At 37.5% G+C, this 25,835-nt stretch overlaps 2 protein-coding genes across 11 annotated transcripts in view; one reads left to right on the forward strand and one right to left on the reverse strand.

Moving 5' to 3' along the window:
- The window catches only part of LOC127412613 (F-actin-monooxygenase mical2b-like), an 87,107-nt gene extending 61,810 nt beyond the window's left edge, over window positions 1–25,297 (forward strand). Inside the window, exons 12-30 of one of the 10 annotated variants that reach the window (XM_051649161.1) lie at window positions 1,833–1,980; window positions 3,883–4,082; window positions 6,644–6,753; window positions 6,858–6,926; window positions 7,031–7,168; window positions 9,273–9,386; window positions 9,657–9,905; window positions 11,496–11,603; window positions 13,285–13,578; window positions 13,780–13,872; window positions 14,248–14,357; window positions 14,500–14,572; window positions 17,220–17,321; window positions 17,963–18,067; window positions 20,851–21,031; window positions 21,687–21,763; window positions 21,841–21,919; window positions 24,680–24,738; window positions 25,081–25,297. In XM_051649161.1, the coding sequence (XP_051505121.1) occupies window positions 1,833–1,980; window positions 3,883–4,082; window positions 6,644–6,753; window positions 6,858–6,926; window positions 7,031–7,168; window positions 9,273–9,386; window positions 9,657–9,905; window positions 11,496–11,603; window positions 13,285–13,578; window positions 13,780–13,872; window positions 14,248–14,357; window positions 14,500–14,572; window positions 17,220–17,321; window positions 17,963–18,067; window positions 20,851–21,031; window positions 21,687–21,763; window positions 21,841–21,919; window positions 24,680–24,711 (2,282 nt within the window). In that variant the 3' untranslated portion in view covers window positions 24,712–24,738; window positions 25,081–25,297. Of the gene's footprint in view, window positions 1–1,832; window positions 1,981–3,882; window positions 4,083–6,643; window positions 6,754–6,857; window positions 6,927–7,030; window positions 7,169–9,272; window positions 9,387–9,656; window positions 9,906–11,495; window positions 11,604–13,284; window positions 13,579–13,779; window positions 13,873–14,247; window positions 14,358–14,499; window positions 14,573–17,219; window positions 17,322–17,962; window positions 18,068–20,850; window positions 21,032–21,686; window positions 21,764–21,840 lie in introns of all 10 variants that reach the window. The other 9 variants (XR_007892460.1, XM_051649151.1, XM_051649140.1 and 6 more) reach the window with 9 other exon arrangements.
- LOC127412829 (protamine-like) lies at window positions 10,127–13,320 on the reverse strand. Its single transcript, XM_051649485.1, has 2 exons — window positions 13,215–13,320; window positions 10,127–11,311 (listed from the first exon to the last, which is right to left on the reverse strand). Exon 2 carries the CDS (start codon window positions 10,856–10,858, stop codon window positions 10,472–10,474), a length of 387 nt encoding a protein of 128 aa, XP_051505445.1. The 5' UTR covers window positions 10,859–11,311; window positions 13,215–13,320; the 3' UTR covers window positions 10,127–10,471.
- Window positions 25,298–25,835: the final 538 nt, after the last annotated feature.

Raw genomic sequence — 25,835 nt, forward strand, 5'->3', positions numbered from 1 at the left:
TGTTTGAAATCTTTGCAAATTTATTAAAAATAAAAAACGAAAAAAATTACATGTACATAAGTATTCGCAGCCTTTGCCATGACACTCAAAATTGAGCTCAGGTGCATCCTGTTTCCACTGATCATCCTTGAGATGTTTCTGCAACTTGATTGGAGTCCACCTGTGCTAAATTCAGTTGATTGGACATGATTTGGAAAGGCACACACCTGTCTATATAAGGTCCCACAGTTAACAGTGCATGTCAGAGCACAAACCAAGCCATGAAGTCCAAGGTATTGTCTGTAGACCTCCGAGACAGGATTGTATCGAGGCACAGATCTGGGGAAAGGTACAGAAAAATGTCTGCAGCATTGAAGGTCCCAATGTGCACAGTGGCCTCCATCATCTGTAAATGGAAGAAGTTTGGAACCACCAGGACTCTTCCTAGAGCTGGCGGCCTGGCCAAACTGAGCGATCGGGGGAGAAGGGCCTTAGTCAGGGAGGTGACCAAGAACCCGATGGTCACTCTGACAGAGCTACAGCATTTCTCTGTGGAGAGAGGAGAATCTTCCAGAAGAACAACCATCTCTGCATCACTCCACCAATCAGGCCTGTATGGTAGAGTGGCCAGACGGAAGCCACTCCTCAGTAAAAGGCACATGACAGCCCGCCTGGAGTTTGCCAAAAGGCACCTGAATGACTCTCAGACCATGAGAAACAAAGATTGAACTCTTTGGCCTGAATGGCAAGTGTCATGTCTGGAGGAAAACAGGCACCGCTCATCACCTGGCCAATACCATCCCTACAGTGAAGCATGGTGGTGGCAGCATCATGCTGTGGGGATGTTTTTCAGCAGCAGGAACTGGGAGACTAGTCAGGATTGAGGGAAAGATGAATGCAGCAATGTACAGAGACATCCTTGATGAAAACCTGCTCCAGAGCGCTCTGGACCTCAGACTGGGGCGAAGGTTCATCTTCCAACAGGACAACGACCCTAAGCACACAGCCAAGATAACAAAGGATTGGCTCCAGGACAACTCTGTGAATGTCCTTGAGTGGCCCAGCCAGAGCCCAGACTTGAACCCGATTGAACATCTCTGGAGAGATCTGAAAATGGCTGTGCACCGACGCTCCCCATCCAACCTGATGGAGCTTGAGAGGTCCTGCAAAGAAGAATGGGAGAAACCGCCCAAAAATAGGTGTGCCAAGCTTGTAGCATCGTACTCAAAAAGACTTGAGGCTGTAATTGGTGCCAAAGGTGCTTCAACAAAGTATTGAGCAAAGGCTGTGAATACTTATGTACATATGATTTTTTTTTTTTTTTCGTTTTTTCTTTTTAATAAATTTGCAAAGATTTCAAAAAAACTTCTTTCACGTTGTCATTATGGGGTATTGTTTGTAGAATTTTGAGGACAATAATGAATTTAATCCATTTTGGAATAAGGCTGTAACATAACAAAATGTGGAAAAAGTGAAGCGCTGTGAATACCTTCCGGATGCACTGTAACCTTATGTTATGATATTGTGTGTGTCCCATAGGAGAGAAAAATCACTAATGACATCTAATCTCTGTTGTTTGAGCAAATAGAGATTTTTGCATCTGTTTTGCATTTGAGAAAAATACCCTAATAATCTCAAATGTGTCTCTAGAGTTATAGATGTGAACAATGTCTCAAACTGTATTCATATTTGCAAAGATACCAAAGTCTGTATTTAAAAGTCAGAGATTTCAATATGAACTCAAATTTTTATATTCTTACTATACTGTGTGTTAATGGTTATCTTCCACCCTGTGTGTGTGTGTGTGTGTGTGTGTGTGTGTGTGTGTGTGTGTGTGTGTGTGTGCTGAATAGAGTCTGAGATCAGGCCCAGTCGGTTACTGACATGGTGTCAAAATCAGACGGCGGGCTACAGGGATGTGAATGTGACCGACCTCACTTCCTGTTGGAGCAGTGGCCTAGCTCTCTGCGCTCTCATTCATCACTTTAGACCTCAATTCATGTGAGACGACACTTCAAATCATCTCTGTTCTCTGCAAATTTAAAAAATAAACATAAAATTTAATGGTACTTAGATATATACCATGGAACTATATGACCATCAGATTTATATGTCATGGTACTTACATTGTACTCCAAGGTACTTAAAAAATAATAATGGATCAATGTCCCAAAAACTAAAAAGCAATATATTACTATGGTGCATGTTTAAAAAATATGGTACTAACACAGTACGTCAAAATTGGTACTGTTTTACATTTGTACCATTAAACTCACTGTCCAAAAACCATGGTGCATGTCTAAAAAATATGGTATTACCATTGTACGTGTCTAATAAATATTATTACATTTGTACCTTGTCCAAGAACCACGATATTACCATAGTACATGTCCAAAAAGTATGGTATTACCATAGTACTTGTCAAAAAAATATTATTACCATGTTGTTACCATGGTACATGTCTAAAAATGTGGTATTACATTTGTACCTTGTCCAAAAAACATGATATTTCCCATGTACATGTCTGTAAAATAATGTATTGCCATGGTACTTGCCAAAAAACTATAATTACCTTGATGTTACCATGGTACAGGTCTAAAAAAATATTATTACATTTGTACCTTGTCCACAAAACATGATATTACCATAGTACATGTCTATAAAATAAGATATAACCAATGGTACTTGTCTAAAAAAAAATAGTATTACCATGATGTTACCATGGTACATGTCTAAACAATATAGTATTACCATGGTACTTTTCTAAACAATGTTACATTTGGACTTTCTCCAAAAACCATGATGTTACCATGGTACATATCTATAAAATAAGGTATTATATGGTACTTTTCTTAAAAATATTAAATTTGGACTTTCTCCAAAAACCATGATACTACCATGGTACATATCTATAAAATAAGGTATTACCATGGTAATTGCCAAAAAACTATAATTACCTTGATGTTACCATGGTACAGGTCTAAAGAAATATTATTACTTTTGTACCTTGTCCAAAAAACATGATATTACCATGGTACATGTCTGTAAAATAATGTATTGCCATGGTACTTGACAAAAAACTATAATTACCTTGATTTTACCATGGTACAGGTCTAAAAAATATTCAATTTGGACCTTCTCCAAAAACCATGATACTACCATGATACATGTCTATAAAATAAGGTATTACCATGGTACAATGTCCTGAAAACCATGATATTACCATGGTACATGCAACTTGTCTAAAAATATTATTACATTTGTACCTTGTCCAAAACCCATAGCGCATGTCCAAAAAAAACAGTGCATTACCATGGTATCATGTCCAAAATAACATAATCTCTTAATACAGGCTTATTTAATGATAATAAAGGCCCTCATAAAAACACCAATATGGCAGTCCCTCACAAACAGTAGTATATGTGACAGTTTGATCAGACAAGTAAAACATTAGGCATGGAATAAAGCCGTAAACACATTTAACAAGTATTTTATCTGTCTCCTGTCATACTGTACCCACAAATCATGTTTTGTGTTGGCAACAGATCTAGTCACCTCTCCTGTATGTTTATTAGCTTTTGCCTTTATGCAGCGACATGAACAAGATATGCAAAAAGCACTTTGACCTCTGGAGAAATCGCTTTCCTATATTACAGCTGTTTTTTTACCAAAAATAAATATCCAGCGCACACCGTACTTCTTCATTTAAACAGAGTAACTGTTCAAATATAACATAAGTTTGAACTGCCTAACCATATGCAACATTTCACACACTTTATCAAAAGCCATTTGTCATGTGTGTCAGTCTGGACTGGAAGTTTCATAACTTCAGATTGTCCATTCTCTGTAGAGCAGCTTGTTAAACTCATCTCATGCTCTCCGTTATCACATTATTTCCTGTAGTGATTACGACTCTCTGAATGAGCAAGACTGTGCCAAAAATCTGCAGCTGGCATTTGACATAGCAGAGAAGGAGTTTGGCATCAAGCCTTTCGTCACGGGGAAAGAAATGATGTCAGGTCAGGAGCCAGACAAGACCAGCATGGTGAACTACCTCTCCAAGTTCTACGAGCTCTTCCGAGGAACGCCTCTACCTCCCTCAGGTAGACCACAAAGGGACCGTTCAGACCAAACACATTCTTCCTCTTAAAAAAAAAGACACAGCACAATATATGAAACAAAACGCTTGTGTCTCATGGCACTCCTGCAAGATGTGGCGCAACGGTCAAAGACGTCCATCTAGTGCATGTTTACATATAAAACTATTTAAAAAATTTGTAGATGGACATAAATACATGTTCGTTTGAATGGCCCCTAATGCTTTCAGTATCCTATTAGCATCATTGGCTGTACATGGAAAAGCATACTACCATATTGTATGCATATTGAGACTCATTCATGAAACACAAGCATAACGAATTTACAAACTAAACAATTTACAAAGAAATTTGTTCTGCTCTTATACCATGGATAATGAATGAACTTAGGAAGAGTTCAGAGATCAATATTTGGTGGAATAACCTGATTTTCGCTCTCTACCAGTCTTTCACATTGCTGTTGGGTGACTTTATGCCACTCCTGGCACAAAAATTCAAGCAGCTCAGCTTTGTTTGATGGCTTGTGGCCATCCATCTTCCTCTTGATCACATTCCAGAACTTTTCAATGGGGTTCAGGTCTGGAGATTGGGCTGGCCATGACAGGGTCTTGATCCGGTGGTCCTCCATTCACAACTTGATTGACCTTGCATCTGGCACCAACTATCATGCCACAGTCCAAATCATTGAGATCACATTTTTCCCCATTCTGATGGTTGATGTGAACATTAACTGAAGCTCCTGACCTGTATCTGAGTAATTTTATACACTGCACTGCTGCCACACGATTGGCTGATTAGATAATCGCATGAATGATTGTTGGTGCCAGACTTGAGTATTTCTGTAACTGCTGATCTCCTGGGATTTTCACACACAATATTCTCTAGAATTTACTCAGAATGGTGCCAAAAACAAAAAACATTCAGTGAGCGGCAGTTCTGTGGATGGAAATGCCTTGTTGATGAGAGAGGTCAGCAGAGGATGGCCAGACTGGTCCGAACTGACAAAATCTATGGTAACTCAGATAACCACTCTGTACAACTGTGGTGAGAAGAATAGCATGTCAGAATGCTATTCTGAGATGCGCGTTGGCGCTGTTTTGGCAGCACGAGGGGGACCTACACAATATTAGGCAGGTGGTTTTAATGTTGTGGCTGATCGGTGTATATACTGTGTATGCAGTATTAGTGCTGTCAGTCGATTAAAATGTGTAATCGCGATTAATCGCATAATTTTTGTAGTTAGTCGCGATTAATCACAGATTTGGAAAGTTCTGAAATTTGACTCTAAATATACTTTTTTCCTGTCAAAATACATTTATTTTCTTATTAGGAAATAAAACATAACAATATGTAACAATGTAATGCATTATGAACATTTTCCAAACAAAGCCTTCCAAAGGAAGAAGTGCACTAATATAACGCCAATTCAAGTAACATTAAATGTTTCCCAAAGTCTAATTGGGAGTTTGACTAATTGAAAGAACTAGTCTCCCCATAGGTTGCATATTTATCACAGTTGGCATTAAATCTTTTAAACTCTCACCCTCCACAATATTAATCTGCCCGTGGAATGTGGCTATCCACTTTGCTACAGCTTTTGCTACAGTTCATGATTCTCATCAGGGCACCAACGTCAGTGTCAAGCGCTGCTTTGAACTCCACATGAAACAGACAAAAAAAAATCTCATTCTGTGTTTTGATGATAGTTAAGACTTGATGTGCTTCTGTGGTAATTAAAATGTGCCTTACTTAGGCTGAAAAACACTTGATTTCTGTCACAAGTCCCATCTAGGCTTGTTTTAGCATTAAGAGCTCCTTTCTCCATCATTTCCATTCTACATTCCAACCAGCGTTTATGCTGTTTTATACTGTATTAACAGTAAATGTGTTAATCATGATTAAGAGAAATTAACATGTTAAACTTTTTAATTAATTGCATGCATTAACTCGTTAATTTTGACAGCTCTTATATATATATATATATATATATATATATATATATATATATATACACACACACACACACACACACACACACACACACACACACACACTCACACACACACACACACATTTTACACTGTCAGGAACCTATTATCTGCTTTAAACCTCCACCTGGTTTGAGTTTGCATAAGGTGTGTCTATGAAGAAAATGCACAATGCATTTATGGAAAGCCCCTAAATAGAGTTCTTGCACTAGAACTCATCTGTGTTACACATTTCCTTCAGTCAAACAGTCTGCCATGTCAGGAATGTACGTCTGCCCTAAACCAGGGTACCGCCCAACAGATCTGCACTCCAGAGCAGAGAGATAAATATGCTACATAACATATTGCCTGACCTCACAGACATTACATTTACATACAGTCTTTTAACATGGCGTCAGTACAGGATTCTACTAAATGTTTCCAGGAAATACATTTTCAGCTGTTTGAGTTGGCATCTCATAGGAAAATCAAGTAGCAATACATGTTTTTTATTTCATAAAGAGTCTGATTACACTGCTTGTCAGATGTAGTTGTTTATTGCCAGATGTCATGCAAATGTTTCTGTCTTTTGGTTTATAGTAGATTCAAAGGGAGAGGGAGATGCAAATACAGAGAAATGTCAATCAAATTCTGCCAGACCTGTTTACAAGTCACTGAGTTCACTTCAGCCTCGAAAACGCATACCCAAGGTAGTATGCAATGGGTACATTACTTAGTTCATGGCATCAAGTTTAGACTTTGTTTTGAGATTCTTAAAGCATAATCTGTCACTTATTGTTTCTTTTCTTCTTAGAATGATAAAAAGGTTGAAGACAGTGATGCCATATTCAAAAGAAGACGGAAATTTTGTTACTTAGAAGAGGTCAGTATTTCAGTTTTGTAGTATATTGTGACACACCTGTGAAGCCACCCATCTGAAATTGAAAAAAGTTAAACTGATTTCTGATTGTTGTATTTTTCTGACAGACTACCAAATCCACAAATCAGAGTTCTTCTATAGACAACAAAGTGCTTGAACTGAAGGAAAACAAGGTCAAATTTATGGCCACTCAACTACTGGCAAAATTTGAAGACAGCACAGCAAGTTGCTCTCTTCGTAGGCAGGTAAGGATTTTGTTTGTCTGACAATATGGTATCATTATATGGCATCGATATGGTGATTTACTTTCTGTTTTCTTAATGGAGTAGTTCACTCGAAAATGAAAATTATGTCATCATTTACTCCCCCACATGTGACACCCTTGAAAAGGTTTTTTAGAAAGTCAGCCCAGAATCAATTGAGTTTTTATTAAAAAATGTATCTTAAAAATCATATATACACTGGCGGCCAATAGTTTGGAATAATGTACAGATTTTGCTGTTATGGAAAGAAATTGGTACTTTTTTCACCAAAGTGGTATTCAACTGATCACAATGTATAGTCAGGTCATTAATAACAGGAAAAATTACTATTACAATTTGGAAAAAAAATTCAGAACTTCTTAAACTACTTCAAAGAGTTCTCATCAAAAGAATCCTCCACGTGCAGCAATGACAGCTTTGCAGATCCTTGAAATTCTAGCTGTTAGTTTGTCCAGATACTCAGGTGACATTTCACCCCACACTTCCTGTAGCACTTGCCATAGATGTGGCTGTCTTGTCGGGCACTTCTCACACACCTTACAGTCTAGCTGATCCCACAAAAGCTCAATGGGGTTAAGATCCATAACACTGTTTTCCAATTATATGTTGTCCAATGTCTGTGTTTCTTTGCCCACTCTAACCTTTTCTTTTTGTTTTTCTGTTTCAAAAGTGGCTTTTTCTTTGCAATTCTTCCCATAAGGCCTGCACCCGAGTCTTTTCTTTACTGTTGTACATGAAACTGGTGTTGAGCGGGTAGAATTCAATGAAGCTGTCAGCTGAGGACATGTGAGGTGTCTATTTCTCAAACTAGAGACTGATGTACTTATCCTATTGTTTAGTTGTACATCTGGCCTTTCACATCTCTTTCTGTGCTTGTTAGAGTCAGTTGTCCTTTGTCTTTGAAGACTGTAGTGTACACCTTTGTATGAAATCTTCAGTTTTTTGGCAATTTCAAGCATTGTATAGCCTTCATTCCTCAAAACAATGATTGACTGACGAGTTTCTAGAGAAAGCTGTTTCTTTTTTTGCCATTTTTGACCTAATATTGACCTTAAGACATGCCAGTCTATTGCATACTGTGGCAACTCAAAAACAAACATAAAGACAATGTTAAGCTTCATTTAATGAACCAAATAGCTTTCAACTGTGTTTGATATAATGGCAAGTGATTTTCTAGTAACAAATGATCAATTTAGCATGATTACTCAAGGATAAGGTGTTGGAGTGATGGCTGCTGGAAATGGGGCCTGTCTAGATTTGATCAAAAATTACTTTTTTCAAATAGTGATGGTGCTGTTTTTTACATCAGTAATGTCTTGACTATACTTTGTGGTCAGCTGAATGCCACTTTGGTGAATTAAAGTACAAATTTCCTTCCGAAACAGCAAAATCTGTACATTATTCCAAACTTTTGGCCACCAGTGTATGTTTTTAGTTGTTTTATCTATTATTATGTTTTTAAACTGGATTTTACACTTAAAATTGCAATAGAAGCTGGGATGAAAAATAATAAAATATAAAAATAAACAAACAAACTCAAACTCCTGCCATTTCAGACCCATATGTTCTGTAGAACACAAAATAAGTTATTTTGCAGAATGTTGTGACTTCTCTTTTCCATACAATGAAAGAACTCCAAAAATATATATAAAAAAGCATAATAAAAATAGTTCATAAAACTAATGCACTATATTTAATATAGCTCAACATAGCCTTTTAAGAGAAACAGACTGAATCTAGCATCGTTATTCACTGAAAATCTTCCTTTCCATTTAACGTCAAGTTACGTGTCTGGACAGGTTACGGATATAGTTATAACTATATGGGATAACATGAGAGTAAATAAATGATGGTGACATTTTCATTTTGGGTTAAACTATCCCTTTAAATAATGGTCTCAAACTTTGGCCCTGGAGAATCGCTCATTCTTTATAAGAGCTGAGCTGACCTTCAGTGCTGTGAAAGTACTTTGCTTATTAATTCCTTCCTTTTCTGTTCCAGTAATCTCATATTTCTCCTTTCTTCTTCCTGTCCTGCTGATTCTGGCTTCCTTTTTCTGAAACTGTTCCTCTTTTAATGATCTCAGTCTAATTCTAATGACGAGAGGCCTTCGAGACCTCCATCACTCGATATGACTGACAGCCCTCTTTTTAACATTATCAAGAAGAAAATTCCTCCACCCCCACCCCCTAAAAAACAGGTAAACCCCCATAGGGTCATTCTGCACAAACAACAGCTCTTGCAGTGGCATTACTGTACAATGGTAATGCCACAAAGCGGTCACACACCTGTATTAGGTATTCAGGTCAACTGATGTTATACATTTCCCCACAATACAGTGTCATAGTTAAACTACTGTGTAAATCAGTTGAAATACTATAGGGGCACATTTGACTATCCAAAGTTTGTTTGTGTTATCAGTAATACATTCCTATATCCAGTACTGCCCATATGCGCTGTGTGTTCACAGTTTCCAACCATTCACTGTGTACAACACAGCGAGGAGTGCTCGCTTCCTCTCTTCCCCTCGCTTCATTCCAGTCCTATGAATCCACGGAGGAAACCAAACCACCCTCCCCACACACACACACACTCTCAGTTAGTGGCAGAGAACACAGCCACTTCAGGGTCAGGATATGCTGCTACCGGTCACTCAGCAGTGTTGGCCATGAAAGCAATGCTTCAGCGCCTCCAGAGGGTGGAAGATAAGATTAGCCAGGTGATCAAACACCTATATTCTTCCTCTTCCACTTTCTCTTCTTCTTCTTTCTCTTTTTCTTCTTTTCTCCTTTCCCACTTTCTATTTATTTTCTTCTTCTTTCTCTGTTTCTTCTTTTTCTTCTTCCTTTCCCACTTTCTATTTATCTTCTTCTTCTACTTTTCCTTTCACTTCATCTTCCTCCTCTTCTTCTTTTCTTCTTCTTCCTTTTTCACTTTCTAGTACTCTTCTTCTTCCTCTTCTTTATCAATTTTTTCTTTCTTTTCTTCTTTCTCTTCTTCCACTTTCACTTGCTCTTCTTCTTTTTCTTCCTTTAATCCTTCTCGTATTCCTCCTCCTCTTCTTCTTCTTCTTCTTCCTCTTCCACTTTCTCTTCCTCTTCTTTTTCCTCTTCCTCCTTGTCTTCCACTTTTTACTCTTCCTCTTCTTATTTTTCGTCTTTCTCTTCCTCTTCTTCTTCTTTTGTGTCCCGCTCCTCTTCCTCTTCTTCTTCTTCCTTTACTTTTTTCTTCTTTCTCCTCCTCTTCTTCTTCTTCCACTTCCTCTTCCTCCTTGTCTTCCACTTTTTACTCTTCCTCTTCATCTTCTTTTGTGTCCCATTCCTCTTCCTCCTCTTCTTCCTCTACTTCTTTCTCTTCCTCTTCTTCTTTCTCATATTCATCCTCTTTTTTCCTCTTCTTCTTCCACTTTCTCTTCCTCTTGTTTTTCCTCCTCCTCCTCTTCCTCCTTGTCTTCTTCTTTTTACCCTTCCTCTTTTTCTTCTTTCTCTTCCTCTTCTTCTTTCTCATATTCATCCTCTTTTTTCCTCTTCTTCTTCCACTTTCTCTTCCTCTTCTTTTTCCTCCTCCTCCTCTTCCTCCTTGTCTTCCTCTTTTTACTCTTCCTCTTTTTCTTTTTTCTCTTCCTCTTCTTCCTCCTCGTATTCCTCCTCCACTTTTCCTCTTTCTCTTCATTTTCTTCTTCCTTTCTCTTCCTCTTTTTCCTCTTTATTTCTCTTTTTCCTTTTTCTCTTCCACTTCTATCTCTTCTTTTTACACTTTCTCTTCTTCTTCTTCTTGTCTTCCTCTTCCCATTTTTTCTCTTTCTCTTCTTCTTTTTCCTCTTCTTCCTCCTCGTATTTCTCTTCCTCTGTTCCTCTTCTTCTTCTTCTTTCACTTTCTCTTCCTCTTCTTTCTCCTCTTCCTCCCTGTCTTCCTCTTTTTCCTCTTTCTCTTCCTCTTCTTCCTTCTCGTACTTCACATTCTCTTTTTCCTCTTTCTCTTCCTGTTCTTTTTCTTCCTCTTCCTCTTCTTCCTCCTCTTTTTCCTCTTCCTTTTATCCCTCTTCTTCCTCCTTATGTCCTCCTTCCTCCCATGTTCTCTTCTTCCTCTTCTTCTTCTTTGTCTTCTTCTTCCTCTTCTTCTTATCTGTATTATAATAAGGGCTGCCAAAGTTATTGCATTAAGTCTTGGTATTAAGCAAATCTGTTTAACACCATTTAATTGAACACATTTCAAACATTAACATCACATTTTCATGTTCACCACAGACACAATCTTTATTTTCTCCCATTTTCCCCCTGCTGTTTTCTATTTACTGGCTCTCACTCAGAGGAAAGCCCAGACTCAAAATGCCAGAGAGTTTAATAAAAAAAGCATAAAGGAGAAAGCTGTCCATTTGAGCACTCTGTTCTCTGCTGAGGCTGCCTCTTCACATCAGGTGACTATTTGGCTGTGCATGTTGGCTTTCCACACTGAGCTGCCGTGATGCATGTCCTGCGCTTTTGGCCTCTGATCACTGAGTGACTGAACATCAACTCATGCACCTGCAGGCTTTGCAGATATTATCGCATACTGAGTAGTTAATTCTCCGCTCCCCCCACTCCTCCCTGATTGGTTAATAATATCTCCAACAGAACAGATGTGTGTCAACTGAGGGCACAGTGCTCTTTAAACAACCTGTTTTACTTTAAAAGAGCTAATAAATGGCCATGCACTTCATAGTTCACAAAGCCTCAACATTATCATGCCTAATAAAAACATATTTGGCGGTATTTGGTTGTTTTATGAAGGTATAGCTAAAATACATGTTTTTCCAATATTCTTTTAAATGCTTTATTGGGAGTAGAATATAGAAAAGGTTTCTGACTTTCACATGGCTCTCTTAGTTCTGTATAAAGGGTCTGGGCTGCTCAGAGGTCCTGTAAGCTTTTTAATGGATCCCGCAGACTGGACAAGAAGGTTCTTTGCTTTTTTACTGCACTGATGCATTGAACATTCTCAATCTATGTGCAGTTATTATATTTCCTAGCAGTAATATGCATTTGTGTGAGATTACACCTTGTTGAATGTTTGTTGGAGGTGTTTGCTTTGGCAGACAACACTATTACTATTGCTCATACTTGAATAAACCCCTGATTCCTCGGTATTAGACTTTGCCACATAACTAATCACCACACCACGCCATTTTAGTTTAGGAAAGGAATCCATAGGTACATTGTTTTCAGAATGAATTCTAAGCATGTCCATGTGTGAATTACTCTGAATGCATGCATGGCTTCATACTGTAATATGCATGTTCTGGGTGGGCCAGTTGATTGTCCTTGTAATTTCTATGAACACAACCCTTTAAACAAATTTAGCTTTTGAAAACATTCCAAAGAGTGAGTACGTAACATATGTTGAACAGCCCTCCAGTGCCTTCAAACGAGTGCTAAATTTAAACGTGTAATTTTAGTATTTTCCGCAAGGGGTTTAACAAGCTCATGTAATCAACATCAAACATGTTTTGTGATAATGAACATTATGCCACAAATGCTGTCGATTAAGCTTAACTTAAATATAACCTGGATTATTCCTTTCATTTCTGATTATCGTTAAGTTGAAACGGGTCTGATTTTCCCATTCAAAGGGAAAAACAAAACACCTCTGCCAAAGGAAACCAAAATCTTGAAAGCTCAGAAGGTGGTATCTGATCACCATCTTAAAGCTCTGCATGGAAACATGCTTCATCAATAAGCAATAATTATGTTAAACCTTTTTTCACTCTCATATGACCTGTTCAGCATTAATACCAGATGTGTTCTAATAATGTCAATAGAGATATTGGTTTTGTAAATGTAGAGAATGTTCATTGATCCTTTAAGGTTATGACAGACATCCATTTTCCTTTAAAAGAGTCATATCATAAATGTTTTCCTCAATCCTTAAAGATCAAGGAAAGTTTGATTTTTAAGCATATGACCCTTTAATACAAAATGTGTTAGTATGAAAGGTACCTCTATAACTGATACCGTATGACAGTTATCCATTTTCCAATCTTCTGTATTACCTCGTCTGGCGTCCATTCATTCTGCTACTAATCCAAATGGTTCTTTCTCTCCATTCATTATTCTTCACAGTCTGACTCCTCTACTCTCCATTCCCCTCATTCCACTCCTTCACATCCTCTCCCACAATACACTGCTACTTCCTGTCCTCCTCTCATTTCCTCCTGTCCATCTGTGCTGTTGCAGCAGGTAAAGACAACTCAAACTTGTATTCTCAAAATCACTGCTATTCCTAATGCCATTGCATCTTTCCTTTTCTCCTTTTCCCATCTGTTTGATTTGGTTAAGGTGACTAGACCCAAGTCCTTACATGAGCAACTTTATAAAAAGGAGGTAGAAAGAGAAACATTGCATGAAACCCATCTGGTGAGTGTTGCCTCATCGCACAGCTAAATTGGGAGTGGGACATGTAATTGTAGTGTGCGTAGATTTACAAGAAATGTTTTACCATCTGGCACTCTGGAAGTCAATCTTCTGACTAATTGTAGGTTAGTTTCTGATTATTATTGTATGGTTGGAGTGGAGCATTAATGACACACTGAATGAGCTTTTAATTTGTGGTTACAGTTAAGTAGTGGCAGAATGTCTCATTTTAGCCATAAGGAAGAACTGGAGATTCCTCCGTCAAAGGAAGACAGAAACCTTAAAGTCCACAATAAGGTATCAGAGACCCATCTTGCTTATGGTTTTTTGTGATAAAACATATTTGGAAATGAAACCTGCATGTTTGCATGTTAAATAGACAGTAGCTGCGTCCGAATTCAAGTACTGTCAGAGTATGTACTACATTTGATAAAGAACTTACTTCTCGGCCTTTAAAAAGTATGTTCTAAACTATGCAGCTTAGTAGTATGAATACATTCCTAGACATACTTCATACGGGAACGTGGGCAGTGTCCTGTGAAAGCACCACTCACTTTTTAAAACAATACTCAAAATGTAAAAATCTAGCATGCTAAATTAATGTTGTTTGTCTCTTAATACTCTCTGTTTCACATATCATTATATGTCTCTCTCCATCTGTGCTCTTAACAGACCAGTTCTTCTGCTGTTCATCATTCTAACTCAATAATATTTCAGCCCATCCCAGAATACACGGCTCCTCTCCATCTTTCCTTTACTTTCTTATCTGCTTCCCCTTTAAGGTAATGAAATGATTTTACCTCCAGCACTCCTGTTTTATGTCTTAAATATTTCTAATGCCTTTCAAAATCATGTCTTACTAACATTCCTCTATGAAGATTTCATTTCACTCTCCCTGTGTCTTTCCTCATGTCTCTTTTAAAGCTGTAAAGCAAAGCCAGAAACACAACTTTATGCCATAGACAGGCAAGAAGAGGCAAAGGGTAACTCACAAATGGTGAGAGCACGACACACTTATACTCAAAATGTTATGTTAGTCAGCCATACTCTTCCAAAAAAATGGATTTAAAGGAATGGTTCACTCAATAATGGAAATCATCATTTATTCCCCCTCATGTTGTTCCCAACCCAAATTATTTTCTGATTATCTTCCACTCTGATGTGGTTCTCACATGTTCAAACTAGCCACATCAAGATGCACTGCCCCAGGTTTGATGTCAATGACAACACCATTGATTCAGAATTGGTTTAGCATTGGTTCATGACAAGCTAAGTTTAAATATGTGGTTGTGTGAATAAGATTTGAGAGCAGAGGACAAAATTTCCAGTGAATTATGGATTACATTTTGGTCTGTTCCTCACATAAAGCTATCGTATGGATCCAGAAGACTTGAAATAAAGTGCATAAGTTGCACTGACTATTTTTACGGTGCTTCTTTGTCCTTTTTGGAGCTTGACACCCCCTGGAGAATTGTTGAGCAAACTTTAAAAAATCAGGCCAACAGGATGCATTAAGGTTTTTTTTCTTAATAATTGTCCTCATTAACATTGCTTTGTTTAGTCAATTTGTCAATTTGTTTGTTCACTAAATGTAAAAATACTTGTTGAGAAAACTACTCATTTCTTATTCAGCCAACTATCAATTCGTAATACGAGACATTTCAGTTTGTCACTATTTCAGTAATTTTTACGTGAAGTTAACTGCAGTCTTTGCCTCTGAAGAGAGTTATGTCTTGCAAGACAAGACATTTACAATTGTTTAGACACACAATAGACCTCAACCCTAAACACACAAACCTCAGTAATGGCGACAATCAAAAAACCTCATTAGGTTAAAAGTTATAACCTCTTAACATTACCAGACAATAATTGACTAACAGTGGCAGCAAAAAACAATAATAAACAGCAAAAAATAAGCCTATAACACTAACTGCATGATTTATGCATGTTGTAATGCATGCTAGGAACTTGAAAATCAGCAAAATTGTGTAACCCTTTAAGCTCAGATGAGCCCACTGAGAAAAAATTATTATCAAAATACTGACTAAAATCTTTTCCAACACAAAATAGGTATCATTTTAAAGCTTAGAAGCTGTACTTTACAATCCATGGAGGCATTATGACCAAAACTTAAGAAGTGCTTTGAAATTTGCATACAAATCAGAACTACACATATTATTGCAATCGGTAAAAACATCAAACTGATCAAATAGCCATGTGTCATATGCTGTTGGAAAGTTCTCAGAGTAGAATACAGCCTATTTGCTTTACTCACAGACAAAAATATAGCGAGTAAAAGTATATGGCTTTGACATACATGTTACATGTAAACAGGTATTACTTATTTGCAACGCTTTCACTTAAAACTTCACGTTAAATAAACTGAACATAAAATATCACATACCATTACTTAGAGGAGGCGATCATATTTAAATCAAGCCCACACACAATGTAATCAGATGCATAGATCATTAGATAATCCACACAAAGCACAATGTGCACACAGCACATAATGTGCTATCTGGCTAAAACATGTTAGCTTTCCTGGATCAGATGACTTCATCGGAAATGATGTAGTATGTACGATAAACCAATCATATTAGGTTTAAAATCATTGCAACCAGAGGTGGAAGTCATCCAAATATGGGCAGAAAGGGTCGTTCACTGTAATTACATATAGCCACCAGGAGATGGCGCTAACTATATGACACAGACTCGATGGCTCAAATGGCACAGAATGGAACTGAATAATATCTCGTTACTCATGCCTGCATGCTTTGGAGAAAGATAATACCTTTAGTCATAGTTGTATTTGCAAGTGTAATGAGTTCTTATGTACAATTATTATGTTTTATGTGTTTGATAAGGTTTTTGGACACTTGGAGATGTTTTTGGACACTAGGATAAATTATTTTTGTAATGCTTTAACTTTTGATTTGTCGTATCAACACAAAATTTTACTCAGTTACAGGTGACATGATTTGGAACAAAACAAAAGCTTTTTGGAGCTACCTTATTTACACCCAGAGATATATGTTAAATCAGAAAAATAAGAAAAAAGTTAATTTTTGGTTCAAGTTTTTCTGTGATTCTGACAGTCTCAGAATTTATCATAATCTATGTATCATTTGAAAAAAAATAAGTTTTCTTTAAAATGATACCAAACACTTTTTTATTTTTATTTTTATTTTTTTATTTTTTTTTGGAGTTACAAGCCTTTAATTTTGGGTGTGCCACTGAAACAGGTCATTTTAAAACCACCCTTAAACCTATAGGGTTTAACATGAAATTATTAGTTCAGATATCTCTGTTAGGCTAGTTGGGACAGCATTTGAGGGAATATTGTTGGTCTAACATTTGTTTTTATGTAGATGAAAGTAGTTCACATTTTGTAGTATCTGTGACTTAAAAAAAAAACATAAACTGGATAAAATGCAATTTTAGTTTTTCACAGTGTATTTGCTCTCATTGTGTGGAAAATAGACCAGCATAAACATTCTTCAAGATTTCTAATTTGTTGTTCCAAGTAAAATTAAAATAAAAGATTTGGATTGACAATAGGGTGACTAAATGATGACAGAATTTTCTTTTTTGGTTGAAAGATTATCCTTTGCTTTAGTAAACTTTCAAATCTACATTTCCAGTCCAACATCAGCAGCAGTACAACTTCCTTTACTCTAAGAAAACAAACAGAAATTCCTCAATCAAATGAAGATGCAAACACTCCCAAGCAGGTATATGATCATGTCAGTGGAATGAAGTTTTTCCATAACTTATCCACAGGACTATACGCATGCATTTTTCGGTGAGATTGTTGGCATGTTACAGTCAGGACTGGAGAGTAGTGATTATTGTGGCTGCTCTCTTTGATGGACTGTCTCTCTTCACATGGTCGGTTTTGTAATGAGAACGTGCCGATATAGCACACAGTTGGCTCTAAGCATCCATACATTCCTTCTGACCAGGGAGAGAGAACATTCCATACTGTACGTCCTCTCTTCCATTCCCTGATGATTGACCTGAAAATCTCGCTCCACCCGTTGAACAGTTCAGAGTGACTGGATCATTACATAACAAATCAAAATAAGAATTTGTCTACTTTTATGGAATGCTATACAATATTAGGAATATTGCAAGATTGGCTCTCATTTATGAGATAAAAGAGACATGCAGGCTTTTAAATACTGTACTGGGTCGATAAGAAGGTATATAATCTGTCAAACCCTCTGTTTGCTAAAAAGGTGTGTCGTCCAGTTCTTAAGTGCAATGTAAAGTGTCTGTGAATTCCTTTCCCCTTTATGCATGATGTCTCGTGCTCTGCCTTAAATCTTTTATCCTTCTGTCTCATCTCTTTTCTACTCTTTTTCATTCTCCTCTGGGCTGATAGCGTACAGTAGGGAAAGTGTCTCTGGTAGTGGGCGCTAGAGCTGACACTCTGGTCAACCTCTATGAAAATGATCACAGGCCCAAGACAAACACCCCAGACTCTCCGGTAAGCCGTAGATCCGTTAGTTAGATTACAGTTTATGCAGTATATTATATTACAGTATTGTTACAGTGTATACTAAATACAGTCTGCTATCGTCAAATAGTAGGTGAAACAGCATTTCAGAGTTGTATGCTTCCTTGTTGTAATATGATCTCACCACATTGCAGGTTTAATTAGGTTATCTTCTTGGAAATAAATACAACAATATGTATTTTAAAAAGCGCTATACAAATAATTTGAATTGAACTGAAAATATGTTTTTTCTGCATTTTTAATCCATGTTTGTGGGAATGTCAGTTGTGGGATATGTTATCCCACGCAACATACTCTGGTTGTGTACTGAACATTTTTGCAAATGTAGTAGGTCACGTGGTTATCCATGCATGCATGCATTGTGTACAGTAAGTGGCATGGTGATAGCATATACCAGGGGTTTTCAAACTTTTCGATGCAAAGAACCCCCAAATATGATGATATCCTTGTGAGAGACCCTTTTCCAAAAATATAAAAGCAGCTTTATATTTTCATATTTAAAGATCCTAATTTAATGTGTAAGAAAAATAGTGTAACATTGTTAGTGAAATTAAATAACTGGCTTTTACATTGTCATTGTGCTTAAGCCAAAAGATATGATTAAAATATTTTCTCCAAAATATTTATTTCGTATTTACAATCTTTTTCTTATCATCTTATTTTCACTTTTAAAGGGTTAGTTCACCCAAAAATGAAAATTCTCTCATCATTTACTCACCCTCATGCCATACCAGATGTGTATGACTTTCTATCTTCTGCAGAACACAAACAAAGACATTTAGAAAAATATTGTGAATGAAAATTAGTGAATCATGTCCAGAACTTTGAAGCTCCAAAAAGCACATAAAGGCAGCATAAAAGTAATCCATAAATTCTTCTTTAAAGTCTTCTGAAGCGATCCAGTTGGTTTGGGGTGAAAACAGACCAAAATGTAACTCAATTTTCAGTATAAACCTTGACATCAGCAGTCTCCTTGGCGATCACGATTTCAAGCTTGATAACACTATCTTGTGACATCTTGAGCTCTGTGCATTCATCAAGCACTCGGAAGTGTAATCAAGCTAGAAATCATGATCATGCCTAGAGACTGCAATGACAAGATGTAGAGTGAAAAAGAAGTTACATTTTGGTCAGTTCTCACCCAAAATTGATTAGATTGCTTTAGAAAACATGAATTAAATCTGGGTTTCTCAAACTTTTTTGAACCAAGGGCCCCTTTCCAAACCCCAACTTCTTTGCGGACATTATTATAACTTCCCCCCTAATCAAACAGTTGCGGATTGATTAATTCGTTTTTTTCATATAAACTATAATATCACACTACAATATTCATAATTAAACAACAGTAATGATACAATAACACAATTGAATCATTATTTATTGTTAACTGTCACTTTTTGCTTTTCTGCAAATAAAAGGAAGGGAGAATAAAAAGTTCTCATAAGTATTCCTACATCATTAATCTCTCTCTTATATATGCTGCATAAATACAATAAAATGAACTAACATTGGCAACTATGCGACAGATGGGATGGTTTAAGTAAATGGTCACTGTGTTAGGAAATATATTATCACATTTGACCATATCGTCAATTGTCATATTAAACTAACTTATATGACACACTTTATTTAGCAATATTAACCAAAATATTTATAAGTTTAGTCAGAAACAGGGACCTAGCTAATATGGTGCTGGTCAGCTGGAGCTTGTGAATATTCACACTCATTGTGGCTGATATAATTTGAAATACACATTGTTAAACCCCTTTTGTTTTTTTACTGTAAAACAACAGCTCCTTGTCTCAATAGTTGATGGATATTGTCCAACGTCATCCGCAGAAATAATTAAATAATTAAAATCAAATACTGTATGTTTGTAGAGTGCTTTCACAATAAATAGTGAACAAGCACAAGGTTCTTGAAATATTTTATTTATCATAAACCTATAAAAACTAGGGCTGCCAATAGAATAAAATAACTTGATTTCCAACCTGTTTTTAGAAAGCAGAATGAGAAAGTAATAATTTAAAATTTGTTAATGTTGTTAACTTCGTTTCTACATTTTATTTTCTGTGGACCCCCTAGAACACCCTTGACGCCCTTTGGGGGTCCCCCTACCCCAGTTTGAAAAAAACCCTGTCCTATTTCATAGCCTTTTTAACACAGCATACAGTATGTTTTAATTAGGTTACCTGTGAGAAAGAGTATGCCTGAAATGTATCAATGATTTTGAGTGATTGTTCATAAAAAGTCATCATTGTGTATTTTGATAGAAGATGAATGAATCTGGACCTGTCAGTTGTTTTTATCACGTTTCACAGCTGGATATTTTTTACACACTCTTTTTCAGCATGACCCCTTCAGCGGCCCTGTCATCGTGGATTATTTTCAGGGTTTTGTCCACACCTTTCTGTACTTCCTAAACATGCTTCTGTTCACACTGTCTTCCCTGCTAAAAAGACCAGCTTAACCAGCATGCAATTCCCATGCTGGTCTAAGCCGGTTTGGTGCTAGTCTAGCTGGTGGACCAGCATAGCCATGCTTTTCACCAGTAAAAGCTAGCTGGTGACGCTGATTGACCAGCATTGTCTTTCTGGTGAAGCTGGTTAAGCTAGTTTAAAAGCCTGGTGGAGACACCAGCACACCAGCACACATGCTTGGGGACCAGCACCCAAAACACAACATAAGGTGGTGACCAGCAATGCTGGTCTTTTCAGCATGGATTGACCGTGTCTTTTTTTTTATTTCCCTAGCCTTCCCTGAAAAAGGAGTTTCCTCGGAGTCTTGCGGATGTCTGTCATGCCTGTAAGAAGCGGGTGTTTCTAGTGGAGAAGCTCAGTGCAGAGGGACTCCACTTCCATAGAGAATGTTTCCACTGTGATACCTGCCGAGCTCCATTACGTCAAGGAGGACATTTTTTTGACTCAGAAGAAGGTACTTTAAGGGGCCTGTACCACTTTTCCAACTCTGAATAAAGGGATAATTTAACTGAAATTGATAATTCCGTCATCATTTACTCAAGTGAAATCATTCCAAAAGGAGATATTTAGCGGAATGTACAGAATGCTAATTTCCATACAATGGGATGGGAATTGAGGCTGTCAGTCTCCATTAAAGCATCATAAAAGTAGTCCATATGACTTCTTCTGTCCTCTGTCTCATATATTGAAAGTTATAGATAGTCACATTTCCTTTATTCTTTATTTGTTTCCCTTTTAGCTTCCACAAAGTGGGCGCTAGTCTTCCTGGGTTCTATTTGATATTATCTAAAAATACTAATTACTGATGGGATGTGCCGTGTTCAAAGCTGTTGTAAAATGCCTGTAAATGTACACCTGTGGCCGCACATTCTATATATGGTCATGTCCACACTAATGCGTTTAAGTTTGAATATTTTGGATTTTGTTTAGTCACAACATAATTCCCATAGTTCCATTTATGTTATTCCATAGTTTTAATGACTTTACTATTATTCTAAAATATGAAAAAAATTATAATAAAGAATGAGTAAGTGTTTCAAAACTTTTGACCAGTAGTGTATATATATATATATATATATATATATTTTTTTTTTTTTTTTCTTCTGCAGGAAAGTTGTATTGTAAACTCCACTTTGCTCAGCGGAAATCCCTAGTGAAGAATGGAAAGATACCAAATCCACATACGGTAATACGGTAATTTGTTTAATGTATAATATTTCATTATCACCCTTTTAGTAACCATTAGTCCATATTTGTCCCCAGACGTGTGATGACGGAGTTCACGACAGCCCTAGCTGGACTCCAGAGGAGCATGAGCACTTTCTCCAGAGCGAGTCTCCAGGTATCCTGTCCTCGCTGCTGAAGAGAAGCCTGCGCTGGCCGCTGCACGTGAGCCAGTCTGTGTGTGCTGTGCCACGGCGTGTGTGTAACTGGCTGCATGGTAAACTGTGGGCCGCGGGGCGCCACCTAAGAGATAACGCAGAGGATTACGCCTACCTATACGAGCTGCTCAGCGTGAGTCTGCCTTTGCTCGGAGTTCTCCATGAACTGCTGCTCCAAATGTACGCAGATGCCGAACACCTCGACATGCAGCCTCTACTGCACTGGATGGAAGAGCACCTGGGCCACTGGGTTTTAGTGTAGGAGAAACTTCAGGCCAACGTCACATTATGTCCCTTTGAAAGGGTTAATGTGTATACAGCATTGCCTTTGTCCTTTAAGGCAAAATGTATGGCTGTGGCCAGCTGTATCTACAGCTTTTGAACATTTACAGACCTGAAAGACACAGATAGCAATAGCTTAACAAAGAAGGAAGCAGAATTCTTGAACTTTTCTGGAACAAAAAGGAGTGAACTTCAGATAACGGCACATTCACTTATACAAAGAGAATAGAAATTAAACAGCTTTACTTATACAACTTGTACAAACAAGATGTACAAATTACCAAAGCCTTTCTCAGGTTACAGAGGTCATGATCATTTTTAAAAAGAGTGTGAAACAAAAACTGAACTTTAAGCACTTTAATGAGCAGGCTGTCTTCATATGCACAATTACGATTGACTGATCAAGCTGCAAACATGTCTCGTCTACTCTGTTATCCATTTGCGAACATTGAAGCCACATTCTCCTTAAATGTTTACACTTTCAAGGAAAATTACACAGCCTTTAAGGAATTTTGTGCTCTTTCACCATGGCTGCGTCTGGAAGCGGAAAAATGCTGCCTTCAAGGCTGTTTACGGGAAAGAAATGCATCAAAGCACATTCGAATTCAATGCTTGCGTAACATCTGCCTACTAAAATGCCTTCATCTAGTCAGATTTTGAAGGCAGCATAAATATCTCAAAATCCTGCTTGTGCAATTCGCTGGTTGGTTGAAAGGATAAACATGGTGTCTGAAGCTGTTTAAAGCAGCAATTAGTTTATAAATGTTTTTTTTTAACATCTACCGAGAAGTCAATGACTGACTGGGCAGTCAGGCAGCAAGGCAACTGCCTTAAAGGAATATTCTGGATTCAATGCAAGTTAAGCTCAGTCGACAGCATTTGTGGCATAATGATGATTACCACAAAAATTAATTTTTACTCTTCCCTCCTTTTCTTTAAAAAAAAGCAAAAATCTGGGTTACAATGAGGCACATAAAATGTGGGGGCACAGTGCGCGGGGCGCAAACTCTGTCATCAGCACAGTACGGGCCGACTGTCCGCATGCAGTCCAGTCCTGATGACGAAATTTGCATCTCTGTGCATGAAACGTAGCGGCACACGGAAAATAAAAGTATACTTTGGCCTTTAGCTTTTAGCCATGTCCTAGCCAAGCGAGATGTGACAAGTTTCAACAGAATCACAGCCAATCAAATAATATTTTTTTTATAATATACAGCTATGTTGAGCAGGTATTTGGACCGATGAGATATTGCAGTTAGCGGTCCTACCCAGCGCAACAGCTGCAAAATAAAAACCAAGTGACCCACAACATGTCTTGCCATTGTTGCTCGTTCCAGCTGGTTAGAACAAAAATCGAAAAGATCGTTTTATCACTTGTCGCTTTATCATGTCGCACCTGGTTAGGGCACAGTGATATCTGTATGATGTATATTGTAACGAAAAACAATTTATTCCTCATACTTTCTACTCAGGTGTAGTTTTACATTGTTCTCTTTGAGAGCCATAGAACTTCTACGTGGCCTTAATCTGTAGTCTAAATCAGGTCCTCGGAACCATCTATATGCTAGTACAGATTTGTGTCACATAACATGTAGATGTCAACAGCCACTGATGAACTAATGCACAATGCATCACATGCAAAACGCAGAAACTACATTGAACCAATATTGAAACTGAAAAAAAAATGGCTTGCCTTAATTGGTTTTTTGTGTGAATTTTATAGTTACTGCCATTTTCACACTCTGTCTTCACTAAATATGAGTATTGTTGAGCTAAACCATCTGTCACAAGACAGATCATAGTCTAAGAGACTCACTTTTGACAAAATTTGTATTTACTGTGTTTTTCCTTTGCACAGTAGTTCAGTAGTTAGTGAGCAAACCAGCGATACTAATAAAAGAGCTTTGTTGGACTATAAATATGAATAGTGCGGAACACATAAACACTACTTTGCAGTTTTGCATGTGCGTTCCCTTTTATTTGGTTCACTTGGCCATAACTGTGTTTTCTTTTGATGTCGTTTGCTACCTATAATGTGCTGCCTGAGGGCCGGGTAATACTGTACTTGCATTTTACAGTTGCTAAGTGCATTTAAAATGCACTGATTGTTTTTCCCAATAAGAACATGAGAATTATTAATAATGTACAGTGCTAGATACAGTACATCCAGATGGTTTTATACATCATTTTTCATTTTTTTTAATGACACTGGAACACATCCTGCTCCGAATTACTGATTCTATTTAATGGTATGAATGAGGATTGCAAATTGTTCATCAAATGGCATGCATGAAAATAAATGCACAGCATGTCAGCATACATTTTCCTGCATTAGCAGCTCCTGTTTCAGAACACTTTGTTTACAGGCTGCATTGTGATGTTTTTGATTCACTTTTTTGCTCTTTACATTTATATTCTCCTTTCTTATTCACCCATAGTCCTTTTCAACCCATCCACTGTCTCCACCTGACTTGCTCTGAGCCATGATGATTGGAAGGTGATCATCTGCATGCTTGCACTTGCTGTACACTTTGGCAAAGAACAACATGGCTTTGCTGGTCCACAAGCTAGACCAGCATTAAGCAGCATAAACCAGCCTTGTCTTAACTGGTTGTTTCTGCAGGGTAGTCTCTTTCAACTTCTGTGGCCTTGCACTTTTATATGCCACGTGTGGACTTCCACTCAAGTGTTTCACAGCTGTGGAAATGCACGGTGCATGACACTAACTGCCTTATGCTATTATCTGCATGTCACGAATGACATGTTTCTCTTTTCTTTCTTCAAGCCCTGCTAATCATTTGCTCATGCAATTTCTTCCTTTTCTTCCTTTCTGTTTCAGTGGTGGCTTACATTTCAGAATCCGACACGAAGGCGCCTCTGTGCCTTTATGAATACAGGGGTCATTAGTACCATAGATGACTGTCATTTACAGTAGCACCTTTCAGTAGACATGTTGTTTGATGAGATTTTTGCTGTATATTTTCAATCCGAAAAAAGCATTTTTGCCTAATTTATGTTAAGCCATGCTCACACAATAAAAAAGTTTTTGGAAATAATTTTGTCATTATTACAGATGTGCACACCTGTATAATCAACATCCAATGCATCCAATGCATAGTGATTGACCAATCAAAATCAAGCATTCCAGAGAGGCATATACAGTGGCAAGAAAAAGCACGTGAACCCTTTGTAATAAGCTGGTTTTCTGCATGAATTGGTCATAAAATGTGACAATTATAGACAAACACGATGGTGCTGAAACTAACAACACACAAACAATTTTAATCTTTCATGTCTTTACTGAACAGTCTCTGACTGGGCCACTCCAAAAGGTGGATTATTATTTATTTATTTTTTAAGCCATTCTGTAGTGGATTTACTTCAATGTTTAGGGTCATTGTCCTGCTGCATCACTCAACTTCTACTGAGCTTCAGCTGGCGCACAGCAACCCTGACATTATCCTGTATGATATCTTGATAAACTTGGGAATTCATTTTTCCCTTGATGATGGCAAACGGTCCAGGCCCCGAAGCAGCAAAGCAGTCTCAAATCATGATGCTCCCTCCACCGCACTTCATCGTTGGGATGATGTT

This window comes from Myxocyprinus asiaticus, chromosome 2 (assembly GCF_019703515.2).
Source record: "Myxocyprinus asiaticus isolate MX2 ecotype Aquarium Trade chromosome 2, UBuf_Myxa_2, whole genome shotgun sequence".
Taxonomy (NCBI): Eukaryota; Metazoa; Chordata; class Actinopteri; order Cypriniformes; family Catostomidae; genus Myxocyprinus; species Myxocyprinus asiaticus.